This window comes from Macaca thibetana, chromosome 1 (genome assembly GCF_024542745.1).
Source record: "Macaca thibetana thibetana isolate TM-01 chromosome 1, ASM2454274v1, whole genome shotgun sequence".
NCBI classification, from domain to species: Eukaryota; Metazoa; Chordata; class Mammalia; order Primates; family Cercopithecidae; genus Macaca; species Macaca thibetana.
The window spans coordinates 122,208,564-122,234,218 of record NC_065578.1 but is presented as its reverse complement, the minus strand read 5'-3'; the positions used below and the strand labels follow the sequence as shown (position 1 = coordinate 122,234,218).

General features: G+C 47.8%; 4 protein-coding genes, 1 long non-coding RNA gene and 2 pseudogenes across 6 annotated transcripts; 4 read left to right on the top strand and 3 right to left on the bottom strand.

Moving 5' to 3' along the window:
* The first annotated feature begins 6,786 nt into the window (after window positions 1-6,786).
* LOC126932754 (histone H4) lies at window positions 6,787-7,881 on the top strand. The gene has a single exon (XM_050751899.1). The coding sequence runs from the start codon at window positions 6,839-6,841 to the stop codon at window positions 7,148-7,150; it is 312 nt and encodes a 103-aa protein (XP_050607856.1). The 5' UTR covers window positions 6,787-6,838; the 3' UTR covers window positions 7,151-7,881.
* A 504-nt stretch (window positions 7,882-8,385) lies between these two features.
* On the top strand, window positions 8,386-13,509 carry LOC126932826 (uncharacterized). The gene is made up of 4 exons (XR_007718336.1): window positions 8,386-9,150; window positions 9,265-9,569; window positions 12,567-12,749; window positions 13,158-13,509. It is a non-coding gene; the product is annotated as an uncharacterized LOC126932826 (long non-coding RNA).
* Window positions 13,510-14,133: 624 nt separating this feature from the next.
* On the bottom strand, window positions 14,134-15,129 carry LOC126932604 (histone H3). The gene has a single exon (XM_050751634.1). It carries the CDS (start codon window positions 14,734-14,736, stop codon window positions 14,326-14,328), a length of 411 nt encoding a protein of 136 aa, XP_050607591.1. The 5' UTR covers window positions 14,737-15,129; the 3' UTR covers window positions 14,134-14,325.
* Window positions 15,130-15,728: 599 nt separating this feature from the next.
* On the bottom strand, window positions 15,729-16,354 carry LOC126932661 (histone H2A type 2-A). The gene has a single exon (XM_050751753.1). It carries the CDS (start codon window positions 16,235-16,237, stop codon window positions 15,845-15,847), a length of 393 nt encoding a protein of 130 aa, XP_050607710.1. The 5' UTR covers window positions 16,238-16,354; the 3' UTR covers window positions 15,729-15,844.
* Window positions 16,355-16,448: 94 nt separating this feature from the next.
* LOC126932811 (histone H2B 1/2-like) lies at window positions 16,449-17,168 on the top strand (annotated as a pseudogene).
* A 3,625-nt stretch (window positions 17,169-20,793) lies between these two features.
* On the bottom strand, window positions 20,794-24,207 carry LOC126952547 (histone H2B type 2-E-like; annotated as a pseudogene). The gene has a single exon (XR_007724956.1). The product of XR_007724956.1 is annotated as a histone H2B type 2-E-like (transcript).
* A 113-nt stretch (window positions 24,208-24,320) lies between these two features.
* LOC126932652 (histone H2A type 2-A) lies at window positions 24,321-25,043 on the top strand. Its single transcript, XM_050751743.1, has one exon. It carries the CDS (start codon window positions 24,531-24,533, stop codon window positions 24,921-24,923), a length of 393 nt encoding a protein of 130 aa, XP_050607700.1. The 5' UTR covers window positions 24,321-24,530; the 3' UTR covers window positions 24,924-25,043.
* Window positions 25,044-25,655: the final 612 nt, after the last annotated feature.

The window sequence follows — 25,655 nt, the reverse complement described above, 5'->3', positions numbered from 1 at the left end:
ATTCAGAGGCCAGTGGAATCAGGGCAATCAGGCATTTCCTGGTCATCTGCTATGCTCCAGGATGCTGACTTGGTGAGATGAACAAGGCAAAATGCCCATTCTGACGGCACTCAGAATTTCGCAGGGAACTGGAAGGATAAATGAATCTGGGAGGAACTGCTAAACCAGAGGAGAGGGTAAGCTTGTTAGAACCTGAGAAGAATGCCGTCTGAAAAGGTAGAGAAGTCAGAAGAAGCAGTGAGGCCCTCAACCGTGTGTATCACAATGCCTCCTGTCACTTCCTTTCTGAGCTTCCATTACAAGCTTCTCCGTGGGTATTTTCTGCCCGAGCACCTGAACTTTGGAGACCTCGCACTTTGGACAAAGTCCCTGGCCCTGACACTTAATAGTTTTGGGAACTTGGGCAAAATACTCAAAGCTTCCTAGTCTGTAAAATGAGAATGATAAAACATCTGCCTTCCTTGCAGGATTGTTGTGGTGATGTATAAGACGTAAAATATGAAGCACAGTCAGCAGTCACTGAGCTTAAGGAATGTTAAGTTATAATCATTATTTCTGAACTTTGGTGCACAATACGACCCTGTTGACACCTCCTTTGCCTCCTTGGGACATATTCTCTTCTGGTGGTCCTCATCCCTTTCCAGCTATCCTCTGTCTCTTGGTATTCTCCTAATCTACTAACTCCCATCAATGTTCCTGCTTGCCCAGAGTGCCTGTCTCAGCCTTCTTCTTTTCTCCCTAACCCCTGCGAAGATCTCATCAAATTCCCTGCCTTTCATTTTCCTTATCGATTTGCTGACGGCTTACTGACAAGTATCTCCAGCTGAGACCCTTTACTGATTAGAGTAATAACAACTGGTGGATGTGTTCTCCTAGATAGAGAACAAGAATCTCAATTTTCAATGTCGGGAGGGACTTTATGCATCTTTTTGCTTTCAAAAGCAATTTCTCTCTGGGTGTGGTGGTCCATGCCTGTAATTCCAGCACTTTGGGAGGCCAAGGCGTGTGTCTCACTTGAGGTCAGGAGTTCGAGACCAGCCCTGCCAAAACGGTGAAACCTCGTCTCTAGTAAAAATACAAAAAATTAGCTGGGCATGGTGTCAGGCGTCTATAATCCCAGCTACTTGGGAGGCTGAGGCAGGAGAATCGCTTGAACCCGAGAGGGGGAGGTTGCAGCGAGCAGAGATCTTTCCACTGCACTCCAGCCTGGGCAACCGAGAGAGACTCTGTCTCAAAAAACCAAAAACAAAAAGAAAAGCAATTTCTTCTCTCTGCATTCTCCATGTTACTAAAATCTAACATCAACCCCATAGCTCCTCAGGCCAGAAGCTCCTTTGTTGCATGCATTCTCCAAATGCCTAAATCACCAATTTTTTTTTGTTTTTTTTTCTGAGATGAAGTCTCACTCTGTCGCCCAGGCTAGAGTGCAGTGGCACGATCTTGGCTCACTGTAACCTTCACCACCCTGGTTCTAGCAATTCTCCTGCCTCAGCCTCCCGAGTAGCTGGGACTACAGGTGTGCACCACCACGCCTGGCTGATTTTTTTTTTTTTTTTTTTTTTTTGAGATGGAGTCTTGCTTTGTCGCCTAGGCTGGAGTGCAGTGGTGCCATCTGGGCTCGCTGCAGGCTCTGCCTCCCGGGCTCACGCCATTCTCCTGCCTCAGCCTCCTGAGTAGCTGGGACTACAGGCACCTGCCACCACACCCGGCTAATTTTTTGTATCTGTAGTAGAGACAGGGTTTCACCGTGTTAGCCAGGATGGTCTCCATCTCCTGACCTCATTATCCCCCCGCCTCAGCCTCCCAAAGTGCTGGGATTACAGGCATGAGCCACCGTGCCTGGCCAACTTTTGTATTTTCAGTAGAGAGGAGGTTTCACCGTGTTGGCTAGGCTGGTCTTGAACTCCTGACCTCATGTGATCGGCCCACCTTGGCCTCACAAAGTAATGGGATTACAGGCATGAGCCATCACGCCCTGCCCTAAAATACCAAATCTTATTAAATCTACATTCTACAATTCTGTCACATCTATCACTTCATCTCTGTCCACTCCTAGCACTGACTTAGCTGAGGACATCATCAACTCTGATCAAAGGACCCTAAGTCTAAGTAACAATACCAGTTTCACGGCAGGGCTTCCCTGGAACCAGGCTGGATGTAATGAGAATTTTCAAGAGAATGTGAATTGCTCTTTACTTGATTTTCTTCTCTTTCTTTCTTTCTTTCTTTCTTTCTTTCTTTTCTTTCTTTCTCTTTCTTTCTTTTCTTTCTTTCTTTCTTTCTTTCTTTCTTTCTTTCTTTCTTTCTTTCTTTCTTTCTTTCTTCTCTTTCTCTCTTTCTCTCTTTTTTTCTCTCTTTCTCTTTGTTTCCTTTCTTTCTTCTTTTTGTTTTGAGATGGAGTATCGCTTTTGTCACCCAGTTTGGAGTGCAGTAGTGCGATCTCAGCTCACTGCAACGTCCGCCTCCCGGGTCCAAGCGATTCTCGTGCCTTATCCTCCTGAGTAGGTGGGATTACAGGGGCCCGCCAACAAGTCCGGTTAACTTTTTTTTTGTTTCTTTTGTTTTATTTTTAGTAGAGATGGGGTTTCACCACGTTGGTCAGGCTGGTCTCGAACTCCTGATCTCAGGTGATCTGCCCACCTCGGCTTCCCAAAGTGCGTGAGCCACCGCGCCCGGCAATTTTCTTTTCTTTTCTTTCTTTTTTTTTTTTTTTTTGAGACGGAGTCTCGCTCTGTCGCCCAGGTTGGAGTGCAGTGGCCGGATCTTGGCTCACTGCAAGTTCCGCCACCCGGGTTTACGCCATTATCCTGCCTCAGCCTCCCGAGTAGCTGGGACTACAGGTGCCCAATACCTCGCCCGGCTAGTTTTTTTGTATTTTTTTAGTAGAGACGGGGTTTCACCGTGTTAGCCAGGATGGTCTCGATCTCCTGACCTCGTGATCTGCCTGTCTCGGCCTCCCAAAGTGCTGGGATTCCAGGCTTGAGCCACCGCGCCAGGCCGATTTTCTTTTCTTTAAGACCAATCTGAAAGTGCGGAACTCTGTGCACCTGAAATGATTACATTTTGATATTGACGTGAAAAAATTGGGTTCTACTTTGCCCCAGTTTCTCAACCCAAAGAAGACATTCCAAAAGTTTCCTATGGGGCCTAGGAAGTTTGGCCTTCACAGGATAGTGGCAGGAGTGTTAACTTTGTCCTATTACCAAAAGGTGTCAAAGCTGTTACTAAACTGTCTGTGACAGTATGGGAAACCCTGACAGCACTGGGGAATTCCTCATGGTCCTTCCAGACCATGGTCACAGTGAGAACCCGATTCTGTTGCCCTGGCCCTGTGGGGAAATCCCCAAGATAGCTGCTGATAGTTAAGGAAACAGTGTCCTGCCTAGGCTGGGTGAGAGAGATTGGGTCAGACAGGCTGCACTTCCTCAGTGAGTGTGCATATGCCCGTCCGCACTGCCTATCGTTTCCTCACCCGATGTGAGAGCAGGGGGCTGAGCTGAGCTGAGTGGAGAATTCATGGGACCTTTCGATGGTCAAGACCCAAAACTTCTATTGTATAGCATCCCTGGAACAGAGAACAGGAGGCAGTCAAGGCCCCAGCTTCAACCTTTTGACAGTAAACCAGAAAAGACCAAGTAGTGAGGCCTCCACTGTCTCACACAAGCCAAGACCAGGTCTTAGACTATCCAGTGTTCCTTTCTCTCTTTAACGGTGCTGATAATTTGGGGAATGAGCACTCCATTGTCATAGGAGGGGCAGATGGGGGTGGAAGAGTGAGAAGGGTGAAGTTAGGACATAGACATTCCCACTAAGCCAGAGACCCCTGAACTGCCATAGCCATGACATGCACAGGTTGTCCTCAAATCCCAGGGCCATGGACAGGTCTTGGGTGTCTTTCGAATTTTAAGTTGGTTGGCATCTGTCTAGTTCAAAACCTGATTTAGGTTCAGTTCAACCAGGGAGTATGATTCTTTGGGGAGAGGGCCTTGACCTAGAAATCTACATGCTCGGGGTCTGCCCAGCTGCTAACGGCTCTGACACACTGGAAAGGCACTCACCCTCTGAGGGTTTCAGACTATATCTTTGAAAATAAACTTCAGTGGATGAGGTACCGGGTGCAAAGGTATTGTCCTCAACAGCTCTAGTTGCTACTTCTAACTCACAGGGTACGTATCACAAAGGATCCCATCATCCATTGTCGGTCTGAGCAGGGAATGGGATTTTGGCAGACCATGAATCCTGTATTAGTTTCTAGAGGGACTATAACAAAACACCACAGACTTGGGTGTTTAAACCGAGATTGTACCACTGCACTCCAGCCTGGGTGACAGAGTAAGACTCTGAATCAAAAAAAAAAAAAAAAGTGTATACATAGGAGCACTCTGAGATGAGTAACTCAAAGGGGTGGTTAGAATTTGGGATCTACCTAACAGCAGGGGAAAAGGAGGAGGAATAAAGGACATATGGAAAACCAAATGACTTTTGAAAAGATAAATGGTCCCTTAGAATAGATGGAAGATTCGAGTCTTGTGACAATGTCTATTTGGGTGTGATGACTACTTCTCATCTCTGAGATTAGATTTGCTTCTAGTCCTGAAGAAGATTTATGACAACTGAGTTAAAAATTTGAGACTTGCGAGGAGGATCTGCTATTAAACAGGTAAGGGATTTTAGCTGTTTATTTCAGCTGAAAATAATTCTTCAGTCGAAACTGGCACATTTGGAGGTAGCATGTCCTGATCCCCTTAAAAAGGGAACTGAATAGACCCCGTATCTCTGATTCTGCCCAGGGTCCTGTGCCCGCTGACACCAGAAATCACCACTTCTCTCAGCCTTGTTTTGTGGTGGTTTTATCAAGCTGCAATTTGGTTATGTCTTTTCTAGCAGTGTTTAAAAGCAATCAGATGCAGGCACTTTTCCTTTTATTAACTATTATTGAGCTTATATTGGACACTGAACTAAGTGTCAGTTTACAAAAATGAATAAACAAAAATCACTGCCAGTAAGGAACACACAGCCAAGATGGGGGGAGTACTAAGATGTAAAGAGATGTAAAATAATGTGATAGATTTGGCGAGAGTTACTAAAGAGTCAGAAAAGGGCAAGCATGTTTCTTCTCTGTCCTGAAGCAGCCAAGGGAGAGGAAGATATCTGATGCCAATGCTGGGGTGTTGGTTTAGGCATGTAGATGCTGTGATGGGTAGTGGAACCGTTCAATGAGCAGACAGGAGAACCAGCTTTATGCGGGGAGGGAGAGAAGTGCTCCCCTCATCCCCCGTGAGTCACACCCTGGAGATTATAAATGTCAACATTTTGATTTCGGGAGATTTTGAGTTTTGAGCTTAAAATGACTGAAGAACCACGAGGTGGATCTACGTGTTTCGAGTCTAGAAGTCTGAATACAGATTTACGATTTATGAGCACATAGGAGGTGGATCCAAGGGAGAGATTAAACAGGGCACAGAAGTTTTTAAAAATAATATTTTTCCGCGGAAAAAAACCCCACAAAACACGATTCTTTCAGCAGAAACCAGAACATTTTCTCACAGACTCTCCTACAGAGAGCCCTGATAAAGTAATAAACATGCTAACAGTAAGAACCCCAACCAATTTCATAGGGCAGTTTGTGGTAATTACTCTCAGTATGGAGCAGATAGTCCTCTTGCAAAACCCGATGCAGCAAACTTTGCTAGCTCCATGTGGGGCCTCCAGAGGACACAGTTGGGCACTAAATCCTGGCTGAAAACAAAGGCCGATTTAGAGGATCCGTAGAAACGGATGCACAGAATACCCCTCAGTTTTCTCTGTGTAGCAGGCCCTCCATATACGCGGGTTCCCCATGATCGAAATATCAAACAAATGAATTAAAAAAAAAAATACAACAGAAGCTAGTAAAAATAAAAACAGTATAACAATTACTTACATAGCATTTATATTGGATTAGGTGTTACAGAGTAATTTAGAGACCATTTAAAGTACACGGGAGGATGTGCATAGTTATGTGCAAATACTACGCCATTTTCTATGAGAGACTTGAGCAACCAGGATTTTGGTATCGGCGGGAGCCCTGGACCAATCCCCCTCAGTTCTGCCGAGGGAGAACTGTTTTGTTTCTTCCAGCACTGCTTTGACCGACAGTGTGTTGGGATTCGCTGACCTCCATGAGAAAGCTTGGCAGCATGCTGAGATCAATTTTCCCAGGGCCAGAATTCTCCTGCGTGAGCTAAAATAGAGTGGCTCGGTCCAACAAAACAGAGCCTAGAGTCAGGAATTATGGCGAACCTGCTCCCTCCCGTCCTCCCTTGGCGCACAGATCCCTGGCGCCGCCGCTCTTGAGGTCGCCTCTCGCGTGCCGGCCTCATCGCCGGAACGGCGCTTCCTGAGGCTTTATATAAGGACGGCTCTGAATCCGCTCGTCGGGATTAAATCCTGCGCTGGCGCGCTCCTGCCCGCCTCTGGCCTCCATTTGCTCTACCTGAGGCTCCCTCCAGAAGAACTTTCCCTTAGCCTCAGTGCAGTGCCTTTCGGGCGTCCTCAGACCAGACACAGGCCAAAGCCACCGCAGAATCCGGAAGCCCTGGGTTGGGATGCGAATTCTCCCGGGGACTATGGCGTAGCGGGGCGCGGGGGGGGGGAAGAGGGTGGGAGGGACCTGAGCAGAGTGGAGGAGGAGGGAGAGGAGAACAGAAAAGAAATGACGAAATGTCGAGAGGGCGGGGACAATTGAGAAAGCTTCCCGCCGGCGCGCTTTCGGTTTTCAATCTGGTCCGATACTCTTGTATATCAGGGGAAGACCGTGCTTGCCCTGACAGAAGCTGTCTTTCAGGCTGTAGCAGTCATGTCTGGCAGGGGAAAGGGTGGAAAAGGCTTAGGCAAAGGGGGCGCTAAGCGCCACCGCAAGGTCCTGAGAGACAACATTCAGGGCATCACCAAGCCTGCCATTCGGCGTCTAGCTCGGCGTGGCGGCGTTAAGCGGATCTCTGGCCTCATTTACGAGGAGACCCGCGGTGTGCTGAAGGTGTTCCTGGAGAACGTGATTCGGGACGCAGTCACCTACACTGAGCACGCCAAGCGCAAGACCGTCACAGCCATGGATGTGGTGTACGCGCTCAAGCGCCAGGGGCGCACACTGTACGGCTTCGGAGGCTAGGCCGCCGCTCCAGCTTTGCACGTTTCGATCCCAAAGGCCCTTTTTAGGGCCGACCACTCGCTCATCTGAGGAGCTGGACACTTGACTGCATAAAGTGCAACAGTAACGATGTTGGAAGGTAACTTTGGCAGTGGGGCGACAGTCGGATCTGAAGTTAACGGAAAGCTACTGTGGCCCATGGCGCTCACAGCCGTAAAGACTTAAGTCGTTGACCGAAAGCGGCTTTTTCACTTACTTGGGCTTTTTTTTTTTTTTTGCCTTTATCGATATGAAAGGTTGAATGTGCTCTAGGTTTGACCACTACTTTCTCGGCTTGCTCTTCTGGAGCAGTATATAGGCACACCTAGAGGGGCACGTCTTTGCGATCACCAGATCTGGTTCTGAGAAATAGGCACTGGCAATTTACACGTGCCTTGCTATGTAATCTCCCTATATTTGCTCAGGCAAAGTGGGAGAAGCAGCCTTAGATCTTCATTCTATAGATGCCGGCTTTCCCACCTGATCGGCTTAGATTTCGCGATTGACTGTTCTGGGCTTCATTTTACCCTCTACATAACAAGCGGGTGGACTAGATCCCTTAGTAAGGGTCCATGTTATGTGGTATCTTCAGCCACGCACTCAGCTCAATCTTAGTACAGTTAAAAAAATGAATTTCTAGCAAGCTATCTGCCCAGTGCCTGAAAAGTATCATTTCTTGTGTTCAGTAAAAAGGCTCCTAATTTAATCAAGGACCTATGAGATAACTGTCTTTCAGTTGTGGCATTGCAAGGATACAAATGCAGAGACATTTTAATGTGATCCTTCTATAAGAGTGAACCAACGATATGATCTGAAAGCAACTTCACAACTAATTCAGGTATGTGACTTCTACTTCTTAGGGCCTGTTGTAGCTTAGAATGAGAGACGTGCAGAAACGTGCCCACCATCAATACAGAAAGCACAATTTAATTTTGACAAGGCAAAAGCCAATTCTTTTTTTTTTTTTGGTTTTTTTTTTTTTTTTTTTGAGACGGAGTCTCACGCTCAGCAGTGGCGCGATCTCGGCTCACTGCAAGCTATTCTCCTGCCTCAGCCTCCTGAGTAGCTGGGACTACAGGCGCCCGCCACCGCGCCCGGCTAATTTTTTGTATTTTTTAGCCACTGTGGTCTTGATCTCCTGACCTTGTGATCCGCCCGCCTCGGCCTCCCAAAATGCTGGGTTCAGGCTTGAGCCACCGCGCCCGGCCGCCATTCTATATCAGCATGGCATCTGTTAAAGCAAGCTATTCTTTACACTACCACCTCTAAATTGCCCTCATTTGGATTAAAATGTGGGTTCACATTTCTAATCCTTACAGTTTTGCAGCCATTGCATATCCCATAAGTTTTTTTTTTTTTTTTTTTTTTTTTTTTTTTTTTTTTTTTTTTTAAGATTCTAGGCTTATGATTTTACTGTGTATGTATTTGGAAGAAGAAATTCTGTCAGCTCCCAAAGGATAAACCAGCAGTTGCTTTATTGGTTTTCAGATGTGGCTGCTCTCATCAGCATCAAACACTTGAGACTGAACTAAGCTTAAAACACGGTACTTAGCAATCAGGTTGCCGGCAAAGCACTGGTGCGAGACTTGCCTTCCAGGAGCTTACCAATGGGGCTGCCAGCAAAGCGGTGGATGCAAGACTTGCCCTCCAGGAGCTTACCATCAGAACGGAGAGGACAATAAATGCATAATATATAGACGACATAAATCCATACCTGTACACATTTAAGAATAAACAGTCCAACAGTAAGAGGCAGTACATATTCAATATGCTGAGAAATGTAGACAATAACTACTATAGGAATCCTAATGCTACAGGAGTCACTGGCTGCTGGGAAACCAAGGAAAACTTGGCTATGGACGTTGGGGCTTGTGTCGGACTCTGAATAAAGGGCAGAATGATTGGCATCCTACTGAGATACAGAGTAAAAGGGTTGAGGGCAGGGAGGAAGTGGCAAGAATAACATTTGTGAAGATGTCCAGGTAAGAAATAGAGGTTGTAATGCTCAAGATGTTTCCTTTTCCCTTTTAAATCTGACCTGTGATTTTCAGCATTGCTATTTCAAGTATCACTGATTTTTTTTTTTAATTTTAAAGGCAATGCTGATGAATCTATCTGATCCTCATCAAGATCCACTAAAGAAGGAGATATCAAAAATTTGAAGATAAAGAAAGAAAAGGGAGTGGGGGAGAAAACACGTCCATTGTCTGAATCAGTTGTTCTCAAAATGTAGCCTCTCATCTAGCAGCACTGATCACCTGGGATAAAGTCTTGGGCCCCACCCCAGACCGATTGAATGAGAAACTGAAGAAACTGAGGGGTGAGACATAGTAATCTGTGCTTTAAAAAAGCCCTCCCGGTGATTCTGATACACATTAAAGGTTGAAAGCCACTGACTTAGGTAACAGCATTTCTTTCTTTCTCTCTCTCTTTCTCTTTCTTTTTCTTTCTTTCTCTTTCTTTCTTTTTTTTTCTTTTCTTTCTTTTTCTTTCCTTCCTTCTTCCTTCCTTTCCTTTCTTTCTTTCCCTTCCTTCCTTCCTTCCTCTTTCTTTTTATGAGATGGAGTCTTGATCTGTCACGCAGGCTGGAATGCAGTGGCACGATCTTGGCTGACCGCAACCTCTACCTCCCGGGTTCAAGTGATTCTCCTGCCTCAGCCTCCCGAGTAGCTGGGACCACAGGTGCCCACCACCACGCCGGGCTAATTTTTGTATTTTTAGTAGAGATGGAGGTTTTGCCATGTTGGCCAGGCTGGTCTCGAACTCCTGACTTTAGGTGACCCGCCCTCCTCGGCCTCCCAAAATGCTGGGATTACAGGAGTGAGCCACCGCGCCTGTCCTCTTTTTCTTTTTTTTAAACAGTTTTTGTTTTAATGCAAAAATATTTAAAACCTGAATATATGTTGCCCAGATGTTCACCCAAATGTTAAAATTTGCTTTAGTTTGAAGTCCAGCTAATTTGTGTATTTTTAGTAGAGACCGGGTTTCACCGTGTTGGCCAGGCTGGTCTTGAACTCCTGACCTCAGGGGATCCACCCCTCTCAGCCTCCCAAAGTGCTGGGATTACAGGTGTGAGCCATGCCATGCCCGGCCAATTACTGAGAATTCCTGCCTTTTTCACAGGATTATTTTAAGGATCAAATGAAAAGTTATACGTGAAAGAAGAATGACGCCATGAAGTGATACCGAAACCAAAGTTGATATATGTATTGCCTTTCCCACTCAATGTAGTTCGTTTTTTGTTTTGTTTTTTTGAGAGACGATTTAACTCTACTTATGGTGACCAGGCATTGCTTGGGTACGGCTACTACGGAAATAAACAAAGACAAATCCTCACCCTGAGAAATGTTGCCAGCCTAATGCTGAGAGGTTAAGGAAGGGAAGGGGTATTAAGATAGGAGAGGGCAGAGGCAAGGAGGAGGGCCCAAAGAGATGAGGGCAAAGAAGAGCAAGGGAGCCGGGCACTGTGGCTCATGCCTGTAATCCCAGCACTTTGGGAGGCCAAGACAGGCAGATGACGAGGTCAAGAGATTGAGACCATCCTGGCCAACATGGTGAAACCCCGTCTCTACTAAAAATATAAAAAATTAGCTGAGCGTGGTGACACGCACCTGTAGTCCCAGCTACTCCAGAGGCCGAGGCAGGAGAATCGCATGAACCCGGGAGACGGTGGTTGGAGTGAGCCGAGATGGTGCCTCTGCACTCCAGCCAGGGCGACAGAGCGGGACTCCGTCTCAAAAAAAAAAAAAAAAAAAAAAAAAAAAAAATAAAAGATCTCTCTCGTACAGAATGGAAGCTCAGTGTGGCAGGGCAGAAAGACTATCCTGACTATGTAATCTACTAGACCAGAGCTGGCGAGAGCTTCAGTTAAGGCATGGTCATGGGTGGACGGAGAAAAGGTGATACAATTGAAAGTCAGAAGGTAGATTTAGTAACATTTGGAACTCATGAGATTTGCACAGAGGGCAAGAGGAAGGGACACCTGACTCAGAACAGATGGGGGTAATGAAGGTGTCTTCCAGGAAGATGGGGAATGTGGAAAGAAACAAATCGGTTTGGAAAGCAAGATGATGCATGTGGTTTTGGAAATAAGCTGGGTTTGAAGTGCCTAGTATCCATCCAGAAGGACCTATCTACCAGGCAGTTAGAAACACTGGTGTAGCCAGGCACAGTGGCCCACATCTATAATCCCAGCACTTTGGGAGTCCAAGGTGGGAGGATGGCTTGAGCCCAGGATTTCGAGACCAGCCTGGGCAATGCAGTGAGACCCTGACTCTACAAAAAATAAAAAAAATTAGCCGGGACTGGTGGTGTGTGCCTGTAGTCCCAGTTACTCAGATGGCTGAGGTGGGAGGACCCCTGAACCCAGGAGTCCAAGGTTGCAGTGATCTTTGATTGTGCTACTGCACTCCAGCCTAGACGAGTGAGACCCTGTTTCTCACACACACACACACACACACACACACACACACACACACACACAAAATGTGTAGCGCTCAGGATAGGGTCTCAGCAGAAGATACCAATTTGGGAGCACTTAGCTAAGGGACAGAAATATGGAAAGCAGGGAGTCAATCTCACTTGAGTTGCACGGAGAAAAGAAGATGGCCAAGGCCAGCACGGGGGAAACCAGGAATATTGACGGGGAAGAGAAAGACATGAGAAGACTGAGATGCGGACCGAGAGAAGGATAAGGGTGACCAGGAGAGTGGACAAGTCCTCTTCTAAGGAAGAAAAAGCAGTGTAAACATGGCCATGTCTCTTACCATGTAGTTCCCCTCCAAACACACACACACACACACACACACCTGTCCCCCACTAGCCTGCCTAAGGCAGAATTAAATGTGAACAAAGCACGTTTTTCACTTCATAAAAGCCACAGATTCAGAGTGGGCTTACTGGCAACCAAGGTAGCCACGTAGAAGCTAGTTATTAGAGGAAGAGGTGGGTTTGAGACAGGGTCTCACTATCTTGTCACCCACACTGGAGTGCAGTGGCACAATCTCAGCTCACAGCAGTCTCTGCCTCCCGGGCATAAGTGATTCTCCCACCTCAGCCACCCTAGTAGCTGGGACCACAGGCAAATGGCACCACTCCCGGCTAGGTATTTCTTTTTTCTTTTTCTTTTTTCTGTTGTTGTTGTAGAGACAGGGTCTTGCTATGTTTCCCAAGCTGGTCTGGAACTTTGACTTCAAGCAATCCGCCCGCCTCCGCCTCCCAAAGTGCCGGGATTAACAGCTGTGAGCCACAGTGCCCAGCCAGAGGAAGAGTATTTCTTTACCGTATCCTTAATTATCCTTTAACTGTCACCTGAGGGGAGACAATGATTTAAGTACAGGGAATGATTAAATGTTAAAACTTAGCATTTTAGAGTGTTATCTTGTATTGATGAATTCAGCTTATGCTGGTCTCGCAAACAAATACGAAGACTGACAGATTCCTGTGAGTGCAGGCCTTCACAGTGCCAGGACCACAAGATGTAATGAATTCTACTCCTGACTGGATATAAAAAAAAAGCCACGAAATTTTCCTTTGAGATTCAGCCGGGGAGACCTCCTGGAGTTTAGAGGTGCCCAGACTGGTGAGTGAAAGGAGTGTGATCTGGGGTGCGGGGTTGGGGGGGCAGTCAGAGGACCTAGATGTCTGACACCAACATCCGCAGCTTCCGGTCTCTGCTCAGTCACTACTGGACCTGAGAAGCTGGGTGCAGAGATGGTGGGTGACCTGCCCACCTCTGAAGGTCACTAGTTTTTGAAGTCAGAATACCGCCCATGCACTGTGGGCCTAAGCAGGTTATGAGGGTCTCCGCAGAGACCCAGAGGCATGCTCTAGAAATTGCTGTGACCCTGGAGCAGAAACATGTGGCAGTCCCCAGCAGGGCTCACCTACACTGCTCTCCTCACTTAACACGCCTCAGGAAAGGCAAAATGGCAGCTTTACAAAACGAAGTTTTATTCCATTTTCCCTTCTCCCCTCTTAATTCTCACAGATCTCTGCGGTGAATGCTTTTAACCTGTCAACTGTGATGAAACAAACAGAAAACCAAAGCCCTGGCTTCTTTGAGGTGCAACTAAATGACCGAGAAGGTGTTACCTAAGACCTCTACGGCCATTTGTATCTGGCCCTGTGTAGAGTGGGCTCTGCAAGACCCTGCCTCATTTTCCCACTAAGAGGCCTTGGACTTCCCAGCTCCCAGAGACTATAGAGATCGCCTCTGAGGCCTCCTGTCACGATTTCCTAAGGTGAGGAACTTCATTTGCCCAACGGAGGCCCACGTTCTGCCTGTTTGATCTACTGTCTTCCCAAGGATCTGACCTCGGGGACCAGCGTCTGCCCACGTGTCCGACGAAAACGATGTAAAGGAACTACTGAGTCTGGACAGAAAATCCAGACACACCATTGCAGCTTCTAAGAGGACCGAGTGCCCTCATTGGAATAGAGTGAGTCTCCTGTGGACATGGACAGGGAACAGCTCGATTAAGCCCAGATTCACAAAATTCCGCCCACACCCCGTGACCCCGGGAATTTTGGCTTAGGGGCAGGATGTGGGGGTTACCACTGTGCTGGTGGAGGTGGCGTGGGCCCGACCGGCAGCCCCAGCGCAGTTCTCCCCACGTTTGCCCGCAGAACCCCGGCGAGGCCGAGGTGGTCATTTCCCTCGCTAGCCGGAGGGCCGCGCCGGGTGAGGCCGGTTTGGGCGCGAAGCACCGGCGTGTGGCCCTCCACTTCCGCAAAGGCCAGGCGCTCTCAGGACCGCGAGCCCTGAGCGTCCGCCTGGTGACCCCTGGCCTCGGGACCGACGCCCCGTCCCTCCTGCCCTGCCTCCCCACCGCCACGCAGGGCCCCGGTCACGCGCAGGAAGAGCCGGACCGTCACAGCCCCCAAGCCGGCGCCAAGGAAAGCGGCCGCAGCCCGGCCAGTCCGGATAGGCCAACTGGCCGAAGTCGGCAGAGCTCAAGATGGCGCCGCAGCAGGGGACCTGACTTGTCAACCGGCCCCGTGTTTTGTTGGGAGCCCAACCGGAAGTGCCTTCCCCGCTCTAATGCCGGAGGGGGAGCACGGAGGGCAAGCGGTACAGCTTCTTCCAAGTGCTGATGTGGGTGGCTCTGAAAAGAGCCTTTTGGATACGATGGAACCTCCGACCGAACGCGCACTTCTTAAGCCCGCTCACCACGGATGCGGCGGGCCAGCTGGATGTCCTTGGGCATGATGGTCACGCGCTTGGCGTGGATGGCGCACAGGTTCGTGTCTTCGAACAGCCCCACCAGGTAGGCCTCGCTGGCCTCCTGCAGCGCCATCACGGCAGAACTCTGGAAGCGCAGGTCCGTCTTAAAGTCCTGCGCGATCTCGCGTACCAGCCGCTGGAAGGGCAGCTTGCGGATCAGCAGCTCCGTGGACTTCTGGTAGCGCCGGATCTCCCGCAGGGCCACGGTGCCGGGCCGGTAGCGGTGCGGCTTCTTCACCCCGCCCGTGGCCGGCGCGCTCTTGCGGGCCGCCTTGGTGGCCAGCTGCTTCCTCGGGGCCTTGCCGCCGGTCGACTTGCGGGCAGTCTGCTTAGTACGGGCCATAGCGAACCAAAACACAAGCTTACCAGCGCAGCGGCGGGGAAAGAAACGAGCTGCTGGCCCCGCGGCAGCCGTCTTTATAAGCACAGTCTTTTCCCGATTGGGCGGAACAAGAATTGAAAATCCCGCGCTGGCTGTCCATTGGCTGTGACGTCACCCGTCCTAAAGTCACCGGTTGGCTTGGGCAGAGTCCTCCCTAATCCCGCCCACCCGCCTCACTTTCTACTTTCCAGTTGGCCAAGTTTTGCAAGCTTGTTTTTCCCCCTTTCCTTCAGGGTGAAAGTCGTTTTCCGTTGCAGTTTTGTCAGATTGTTCCCTGTCCGCCCTTCGCTTCCTTTCTTGTTGCGCCCAGCGGCTCCGGCATGGAACCTCATTCTTCCATTTGCCCCCAGCCTCCAGTTGCTACTTGGCGGATCGTTTTTCGCCTGTCGGGTACCTTTTGGGTGGGAGAGGTGCCCGCCCCCAGATCCCGCCTCCGAGACCCTTACTCTCCGCCGCCAAGGCGCTTTGGGAAACAAAACAGAAACTAAGACTTAAGTCAGCTCCGTGAAGCCAAGACCCAGCTCCGCCACACTGGCGAGCACTACCCGCTCAGGGTCCTCCCCATCGGGGGTGGGGGCAAGGAGCACGTCCCGCTAGTGCTAGGCTAGGTCTAAGTGCCCGGCCATGGCCTGCGGAAACCACTGGGGAAGCGCGCGCTCCGGGAGCAACACTTTAAGCGCCTTGGGTACTGCCCGCGGCGCTGGTGTTTGTGACTGTGTGGAGTGGACCGTGGCGGCACCCAGGATGTTTGGTGCCTCCACCTGCGCTGGGAAGTCCTAGGAGTGGGGACCCACTCATCGATGACCCAAGGCAGTTACGTGCTCCAGATGCAAGACGGCACACGCGCGCGCGCGCACACACACACACACACACACACACACACACCCCCGTTCCGTCCCGTCCGCTGCAGGTTCGCCGTTTACTACTGAGAAACGCTGGACTGAGAGGAGCCGGCATTAGCAACTCTTTTATTTGAAAACGTGGGTGGCTCTGAAAAGAGCCTTTTGAGTTCACAGGTGCCCCTTCGAGACGCGGGCCGGGCTGGGCCCACTTGGGCCGGACGTCAGCCTCACTTGCCCTTTGCCTTGTGGTGACTCTCCGTCTTCTTAGGGAGCAGCACGGCCTGGATGTTAGGCAGGACGCCGCCCTGGGCGATGGTGACTTTGCCCAGCAGCTTGTTCAGTTCCTCGTCGTTGCGGATGGCCAGCTGGAGGTGACGAGGGATGATGCGCGTCTTCTTGTTGTCCCGAGCCGCGTTGCCCGCCAGCTCCAGGATCTCGGCGGTCAGGTACTCGAGGACCGCCGCCATGTAGACTGGCGCGCCGGCCCCCACCCGCTCCGCGTAGTTGCCTTTGCGCAGCAAGCGGTGCACTCGCCCTACCGGGAACTGGAGGCCAGCGCGGGACGAGCGCGACTTGGCCTTGGCGCGGGCCTTGCCTCCTTGCTTGCCACGACCAGACATCACAGCGATAGTAGTAGTCACCGAGTGAAACTCCTGCCTGGTGACCGGAAAAGTCACCGAAAACGCCGCCGCTTCACCCTTTTATAGACAGAACGGCGATTGTCCACGGAGCACTTTGATTGGCTCAAGCAAATTTTGTCCCGATAGCCAATAGGATAGCTCAGCCAGAATCCACTCATTTACATAATCTCGTCTCTCTCGCATTGGGCGCGCGAAAAACTCGCGAACCGCAACGCAGCGTCACGCGCACGGCCTCTGCAAGTGCACAGTCGTTTCCGGTAGAGCCCGAGACCAAGGTTCTGCCTGCGTTCTCGGCGGGTGAGAGTCGGTCTTGGGTCTGGCCGTGCCTGAACCTGCAAAGTCCGCGCCGGCTCCCAAGAAGGGCGCCAAGAAAGCCGTCACCAAAGCCCAGAAGAAAGACGGCAAGCAAGCGCAAGCGCAGCCGCAAGGAGAGCTACTCCATCTGCATGTACAAGGTGCTGAAGCAGGTCCACCCCGACACCGGCATCTCGTCCAAGGCCATGGGCATCATGAACTCCTTCGCCAACGACATCTTCGAGCGCATCGCGGGAGAGGCGTCCCGCCTGGCGCACTACAACAAGCGCTCCACCATCACGTCCCGCGAGAGCCAGACGGCCCTGCGCCTGCTGCTGCCCGGCGAGCTGGCCCAAGCACGCCTTGTCCCAGGGCACTTGCAAGGCTGTCACCAAGTACACCGGCTCCAAGCGAGTCCCGGCTGCTTGACTCCAAAGTCTCTTTTCTGGGCTGCTTAACCCCCTCAGTGAAAGAATCTTTCCTGTGTTGTCAGTCCCAGTTTATATTTTTGGTTTCTCGTCAGCTTTTCGGAGAGCACGCAACTCCACCAAGCACAGAGAACTATATTCTTTTCACATAGGCATTGTTGTAAGTAAGCTTACATAGATTGATAGTGGTATCTTACTATGGTCTAGATATGCTGGGGTTTGCCTTAGGGGCTGCTCTTGAAACTGTCTTTGTTCTGCCTACGTACCCGTGAATGTGTGCCTAGCAAATTGTGTCCTGGTTAGAAATGCAGTGTTAATTTTGGTAAGCTTATGTAAGATCAAATTGTCTATGTGAACAAAGGTTGGGTCTGCTCTTCAGTGGTAAAATGAAGATAGAGATTAAATACATTGTATGCTCTCAGATGTGTACTTAGAAGGGAATAAATAGTTCAACTTTTATATATGGTATCGAGAAATTTCTTGAGGTTTTTATATCGTTGGTTCACAAACACGTGCCTACACCGTTCATGTGAAAATTTCTTAAGCAGGTAGATGGAAGTTTGATTTTGATAACCAGGAATTCACACCGTTAACACCATCTGTGCTTCCTACTTGAGATACCCTAAAATCTACCCAATACCATTAAATAGTGATTTTTTCCCTAAGAATTATCACTTGGAAAAGCTTGTCCAGTTTAATGATTAGTTCCATACAATGGCAACAAAATATATATGATTTCTGAAGCCAGAGTTTGGGATGCCTGAAGAACAGAAGGACCAGCAATTTGCAAGAGAAGTTGATTAGGTTCTCTGCTTTGGAAACACTGGATTTGGAATCACAGAGCCTCATTAACCTTAAAAGATTATACTGATGGCTTTGGGGAATCATAAATCCTAGGCTGGCCACAATAGAAGCAAGGAAAGCAATTAGGAGGCTGTTGCAGTTTTGTGGTCTGGAGCAGTGATTAAGTCTTAAAGTCTTTCCAGACCAGCAGCATCTGCATTAGTTGAAGTTATTAAAAATGAAAATTCCCAGGTTCCATTATTTGTGTTAACAAGCTTTCTGGGTGATGCTGATGCATGCTAAAGTGTGAAAAACACCAGATAAATAACATGTTGGAGTGCAGTGGTGGTAATGGAAACAGAAATGTTGGATTTTATCTTTGACGTAGAATAGATGTGGCTGAGGAACAGGATTTAGGTAACAGTGAAACCCCTAGATTTTTGGCTTGAGCAACTGTGTAGATCGTGGTACTATTAGGATAGAACACTGGGAGAAGATACTCATTGGGACACTGAAAGGAGATCCAGAGTTCCACTTGAAATTTGAGAAGCTCTTTGCTATTCAAGTGGATATGTGCAGCTGACAGTTGGAGAGATGGATCTAGAGTTCAGTAAAGACAACACAAGCTTGTCTTTAAGATCTACCTGTGAACTGTGAACACAGCAATGGGAATGATGGAGATCACCTTAAAGTATTTTTTTAGACTTTATTACTCATGTGTTTTGTCATGAGGTATAACTGAGTAGTTCATAGTCCTATAATGTATGTTACTGACTAGGTAGTATTTGTTTTTATAATTCTGTTTCTGTTACAGTGCTGCCACATGTGTTTCCCAGAAACGCATTTTGCCCACAGTTCTTAGGGTTGGCCTGATTTGTTTGTTGTCTCAACCTGCTTCTTACTGTGATTAGTTCAGGAATCTAGATCAAACTAATTGGCATTTAACATTTCAGGAAATGAACTGAGTTAACAACTAACTCAGCAGGGGAGTGTAGCATGCTATTATCTTTTGGGAAAGCAGCTTATTTGCTTTCAAGAGGCAGCAGCAGGATGGACTGTCTTTAGGTATGAAGGCAAGAATGATTATAGAGAAAATGCAGAGGAGGGCACAGTGTGGGAGAATCAGAGAACTGAGCCACTCATGGAGTTCAGCCAACCTTGGATCCCTGCTGTACCTTTGGACTTCCAGTTAAGCCAATTTGTCTGACATATTTGTTTATACCAGTTTGAATCTTGAAATATTTCAGGAATAATAAATAATTTCCTAGATACAAGGAAAGATCTTTCGTGAAAGGTCTCAAAGAAGTCAAATGGGGTCTATTAGGACAGAGTTGCTCCTATTACATATTTGGAACAAATGTCCAAATGTTGAAAATCAATACTTGACTAAGGCTAAAGACTAGTATTACCATCACAGGAAGAATGTCCAGGGTTTTTTTTTTTTTAGATGTGAAATGTTATTTAAAATTTTTAAATTAAATCAAAAAATTTTAGTAGTTGTATTAATTTCCTGGGGCTGTCAAAGTACCATAAATTGTATGGCGTAAAACAACAGAAACTTATTCTTTCATGGTTTTAGAGGCCAGAAGTTTGAAATCAAAGTGTTGGTAGGGCCATGCTCTCTCCAAACCCACTAGGGGAAGACTCTTGTCTTTCAGTGTCTGGTAGCCCCATTTGTTTTTTGGTTTGTGGCAGCATAACTGTAATCTCTACCTCAGTCTTTTCATGTATGTCTCCATGTTTTCTTTCTTTCTTTTTTTAGATGGAGTTTCTCTCTTGTTACCCAGGCTGGAGTGCAATGGCATGATCTTGGCTCACTGCAACCTCTGCCCCCCGGGGTTCAAGCAATTTCCCTGCCTCAGCCTCCTGAGTAGCTGGGATCACATGCGTGCATCAGCACGCCCGGCTAATTTGGTATTTTTGGTAGAGATGGAGTTTCATCATGTTGGTCAGGCTGGCCTTGGCCTCCCAAAGTGCTGAGATTACAGACGTGCGCCACCGCACCCAGCCGTCTCCATGTCTTCTTATAAGGGTATCAGTCATACTGGATTAGGGCCCACCCTAACGACCTCATTTTAACTTGGTTACATCTGCAAAGACCCTATTTCCAAAGAAGGCAAAATTCTAAGGAACTAGGGGTTAGACTTCAACATATCTTTCGGGGGGACACAACTCAACCCATAACATTAGTCAATGGCTGTGGCAGGCTAAATGTGGCTCCCAAATATGTCCATATCCTAATCCCTAGAGCCTGAGTATTACCTTATATAGCCAAGGAGATTTTGCAGATGTAATTCTGAGATTGAGAGATTATGCCAGATTATCCAGGTAGGCCCCAAATGTAATCACCACAGTCCGTATAGGAGAGGCAAGAAAGTCAAGTGTAGAAGCAGAGAGAGATTTGAAGATTAACAGGCTGCTTCCTTTGAAGACAGAAGGGACCATAAACCAGAAATAAACCTCTAGAAGCTGGAAAAGGCATGGAAATAGACCCTCCCCCTTAAGGCCTCTGGAGGGAGTGCAGCCTTGATTTCTACTGAGTAAAATTGATTTTGTACTTCAGACCCCCAAAACTGTAAGAGAATAAATGACTGTTGTTTTAAAACCATTAAGTTTGTAGTAATTTGTTGCAGCAGCCACAGGAAACTAATACAACAGCTATACAGAGTTTTTTCAATAATTGGAGAAATCTGAATATGGATTGCATATTAATACTGAATCAGCATTAAATTTGTTAGGTATAATAATGTTATTGTAGCTATTTAGGAGAATATCCTGTTTTTAAGAGACATGCCACCGTATTTACGGAGAAGTGCCAACATATTTGCAGTTTATTTTCCAGATGGGTCAGGGGCTGTGTGTACCTGAGAAGACAAAGATAAGGCAAATGCAGCGAAATCATAATAATTGGTGAATCCAGGTGAAGGGACTATGGTTGTTCTTTGTACTTTTCTTTCCAACTTTTCTGTAGGTTTAAAATTTTCAAAATAAAAAAATGGGAAATACTTTAAAAACTGTAATCAAAGACAGTACAGAAACTCATACATTAATGTATTTTATTTTTACAATAAAATTAATTTATGTAAATTGATAGTTTACTAATTTCACCCCCAAGTTATATTAAAAGCTTTATTATATACGTTTGATAATAGCATATGTAAACTAGAACTCTGAATGATATCCATTGGTCATAATACATACTGTGTAGTGGTAATGGTGACTTTTGTGATTGCACAAGACCAGAGATGCCCCAAATGACATTGACATAGACATCTCGTTATTCTAAGGCTGAAACTGAAGTTGAACAGGTTTCAGTCAAATACTGAGATGAAAGCTGAGGCAGTCCTGGGGGCAGGGGGGAAGTGTGTGTGTGTGTGTGTGTATACACACGACATGATTTCTAAATATTTACAGAAAGGGTAGATTATCTACAAAAGAGTAAGAATCAGACTGATATGAGATCTTACAAACCTAATCCCCTTCTTTCCTAAACTCCAGATTCTCATATTTCTGACTTCCTGTGATATTTATACTTCGATACTTACCAGGAGGTCTTCAACATTTTGTTCAACAGTATTCTTGGTTTCCTTCCTCCAAGACTACTCCTCCCTCCTATCAGCAAATAGTAGCTCTTTTCAAGTGCTCAGTGTAAAAACCTACAATTAATCCTTGATTTCTCTTTTAGTCAGCCTATACTAAATCAATTTCATTTAAAGTATCTCCGCAACTAACCTGCATCTCCACATCTCCATTGCTACCACCAGCCTCTCCAGTCAAATTCTCCAAGAGTACTCTATCTCATTTAAAAGACAAAATCTCTGCAATGGCCTGTGAAGCTCCTTAATGGCCTACATGATCTGGCCTTCAAGCACCTCTCTGATCTGTGCAAAACTTTCCCTTGGTCAGTGTGCTTCACCCACATTCACCAAGCTTGTTCCTGCCTTGGGGCCTTTGTACTTACCATGTTGTTCTGAGAATACTCTGCCTTAAGATATTCTATAACTATCTTACTGTATACAGCTCTGCTCAAGTATTAACTGATCAAACCTGTCATCCCTATTCCACTCCATGTTCTGCTTTACTTAACAGAATTGCACATATGGCCCCCTGAATAATATAAATTTATTTGTTCACTTATTTTTACTTATCCACTAATTAAAGTGTAGACTTTTTCTATTCTGTTTACTGCTGTATTCCCAGCATGTTTTATCCGAATGTGCAGTGGTTTTTCTTCTCCCTTATTGTGGGAAGTCGTGTGCACAAATACACATAATGGAACCTGAATGTCATATTGCTTTCATACCTGTGTGAATTTTGGTAAGAAAGGAAAAGTAGCGATTGACAAGTAATATAATTACATTGAGTCACTCTCATAGTTAGCTGTTTATTGCTTTCCTGCTCTTATTCTCAGTCCCCAGGACCAAATGTTGACCACTCCCTCCCCCACATATAACTGGTTATTTACTCGATGCCATGCAGGTGCCTGTTAAAATGAAGTCACATACCTGCCTTATTAACTCAACCTTTCCCTACTGTCTTTCTGACCCCCACCTCCATGCTTTAAATTAACTTTGCAGGCTTAGGCTTTATCTCTCAGTAGAGCCATGTAAGGTATGTGTAAAAGGAAGAAAATGTTTTCTGGGGATGAAGCTTTGAAAAGCTTGCTTTTTTTTTTTTCTTTTGGCAATAAAATAAGGTATATTTAGCACAATACCTAATAACTAAAAAATCTGTTTTTATTTGGGTGGGGTACACAGCAAGTGTGTCATCCTGGAAGATACTATTTGGAATTTTATGTAGGTACATAAAGAGAAAAAAGTGAAAAGGGGCTACTAGGACACTGCAGTATGCTTAATGTGTATTTTCTAGTTAAGTTTGTATTATGCCATTATCTTGGTACTTTTATCTTCTGTTCTCACTTGATCTTTTTGAAATGTATTTTCAATCCTAATAAAAATATATAAAGTCCTGATTTAATAAAGGATTAAATGAAACTTTTGTATATCGCACTGCAATTCTCGGAAAAAAGGGGAGTGTGGGGAGGGGGAATTATCTGGCATAGTGACTGAAAATTGTGAACACGTTCTTACCAAGGAATATGGCAACTGCATAACCAAATGTCAGTGGTTACCAAACTTATGAATCACCTGGTGTTGTGTCATAGATTGCTTGTATCTCGCCCCCAGTGATTTGGATCAGTGGAAATATGTGGGGTTTAAGGAATATAAAATATATTTATGTATATATTTGTGTGTGTCGCAAAAGCTTCAGGGTATATATATTTGTGTGTGTCTCAAAAGCTTCAGGGTAAAATAAGTTTTAACTGTTTAGGAAACTATTGTTTAAGGTATCCAGTCTCAAAAATGAAGGCCTTAAAACTTAGACCTAATTTTTTCATTACATTTCTTGCGCAGAAAATGGTAAAATACCCAACGATAACAGTGGGGAATTGTCTACATATCAACACTTGACTAAAAAGCTTTACTATCCATGACAGCAGCCTTTCCATTACTCTATTCTGAGAGCATTTAACGTCTTGAAATCCAGGAATAAATACCTATAGATTCACAGTACCTGAAAGGAATATCAAATTGAGAAAAAAGAACTATGTAAACGGAAAATTGCTTCAACCATAGAATGGAGGTCTACAGGTGCGGAAGGAAAGTTTACATGGTGAGGCGTGGTCGCAAAAGTTTAGGAATATTCTCAGGTTACTACAAAATTTAACGAGCTCAATATGCATTTATATTTTTTCCTTCCACTCTCCTGAGCAGATTTACACTGACCGCCCCGGTAGCAAACCGACTATGGAAAAGACAAATTATGTGCACATTACCATGTTATTACCAGGTAGTTCTCGACCAAGCTACAGATTCTGGCTTTATCTTATATTCCTCTCCCATCAGCTGCAGAAAAAGGGATAGGTGCTGTGAAAAACTCCCTAAGTAGAACTTACAGTAAGCAGTGTGAAAACAGCCTATTTCACTGAAGGGGTTAAGCAGCCCAGAAAAGAGACTTTGGAGTCAAGCAGCCGGGACTCGCTTGGAGCCGGTGTACTTGGTGACAGCCTTGCAAGTGCCCTGGGACAAGGCGTGCTTGGGCCAGCTCGCCGGGCAGCAGCAGGCGCAGGGCCGTCTGGCTCTCGCGGGACGTGATGGTGGAGCGCTTGTTGTAGTGCGCCAGGCGGGACGCCTCTCCCGCGATGCGCTCGAAGATGTCGTTGGCGAAGGAGTTCATGATGCCCATGGCCTTGGACGAGATGCCGGTGTCGGGGTGGACCTGCTTCAGCACCTTGTACATGCAGATGGAGTAGCTCTCCTTGCGGCTGCGCTTGCGCTGCTTGCCGTCTTTCTTCTGGGCTTTGGTGACGGCTTTCTTGGCGCCCTTCTTGGGAGCCGGCGCGGACTTTGCAGGTTCAGGCACGGCCAGACCCAAGACCGACTCTCACCCGCCGAGAACGCAGGCAGAACCTTGGTCTCGGGCTCTACCGGAAACGACTGTGCACTTGCAGAGGCCGTGCGCGTGACGCTGCGTTGCGGTTCGCGAGTTTTTCGCGGCGCCCAATGCGAGAGAGACGAGATTATGTAAATGAGTGGATTCTGGCTGAGCTATCCTATTGGCTATCGGGACAAAATTTGCTTGAGCCAATCAAAGTGCTCCGTGGACAATCGCCGTTCTGTCTATAAAAGGGTGAAGCGGCGGCGTTTTCGGTGACTTTTCCGGTCGCCAGGCAGGAGTTTCACTCGGTGACTACTACTATCGCTGTGATGTCCGGTCGTGGCAAGCAAGGAGGCAAGGCCCGCGCCAAGGCCAAGTCGCGCTCGTCCCGCGCTGGCCTCCAGTTCCCGGTAGGGCGAGTGCACCGCTTGCTGCGCAAAGGCAACTACGCGGAGCGGGTGGGGGCCGGCGCGCCAGTCTACATGGCGGCGGTCCTCGAGTACCTGACCGCCGAGATCCTGGAGCTGGCGGGCAACGCGGCTCGGGACAACAAGAAGACGCGCATCATCCCTCGTCACCTCCAGCTGGCCATCCGCAACGACGAGGAACTGAACAAGCTGCTGGGCAAAGTCACCATCGCCCAGGGCGGCGTCCTGCCTAACATCCAGGCCGTGCTGCTCCCTAAGAAGACGGAGAGTCACCACAAGGCAAAGGGCAAGTGAGGCTGACGTCCGGCCCAAGTGGGCCCAGCCCGGCCCGCGTCTCGAAGGGGCACCTGTGAACTCAAAAGGCTCTTTTCAGAGCCACCCACGTTTTCAAATAAAAGAGTTGCTAATGCCGGCTCCTCTCAGTCCAGCGTTTCTCAGTAGTAAACGGCGAACCTGCAGCGGACGGGACGGGACGGAACGGGTGTGTGTGTGTGTGTGTGTGTGTGTGTGTGTGTGCGCGCGCGCGTGTGCCGTCTTGCATCTGGAGCACGTAACTGCCTTGGGTCATCGATGAGTGGGTCCCCACTCCTAGGACTTCCCAGCGCAGGTGGAGGCACCAAACATCCTGGGTGCCGCCACGGTCCACTCCACACAGTCACAAACACCAGCGCCGCGGGCAGTACCCAAGGCGCTTAAAGTGTTGCGCCCGGAGCGCGCGCTTCCCCAGTGGTTTCCGCAGGCCATGGCCGGGCACTTAGACCTAGCCTAGCACTAGCGGGACGTGCTCCTTGCCCCCACCCCCGATGGGGAGGAGGACCTGAGCGGGTAGTGCTCGCCAGTGTGGCGGAGCTGGGTCTTGGCTTCACGGAGCTGACTTAAGTCTTAGTTTCTGTTTTGTTTCCCAAAGCGCCTTGGCGGCGGAGAGTAAGGGTCTCGGAGGCGGAATCTGGGGGCGGGCACCTCTCCCACCCAAAAGGTACCCGACAGGCGAAAAACGATCCGCCAAGTAGCAACTGGAGGCTGGGG

What these genes read in the sequence shown, in the direction of transcription:
- LOC126932754 (XM_050751899.1), top strand. Translation starts at nt 6,839, where the DNA reads ATGTCTGGCAGGGGAAAGGGTGGAAAAGGCTTAGGCAAAGGGGGCGCT.
- LOC126932604 (XM_050751634.1), bottom strand. Translation starts at nt 14,736, where the DNA reads ATGGCCCGTACTAAGCAGACTGCCCGCAAGTCGACCGGCGGCAAGGCC.
- LOC126932661 (XM_050751753.1), bottom strand. Translation starts at nt 16,237, where the DNA reads ATGTCTGGTCGTGGCAAGCAAGGAGGCAAGGCCCGCGCCAAGGCCAAG.
- LOC126932652 (XM_050751743.1), top strand. Translation starts at nt 24,531, where the DNA reads ATGTCCGGTCGTGGCAAGCAAGGAGGCAAGGCCCGCGCCAAGGCCAAG.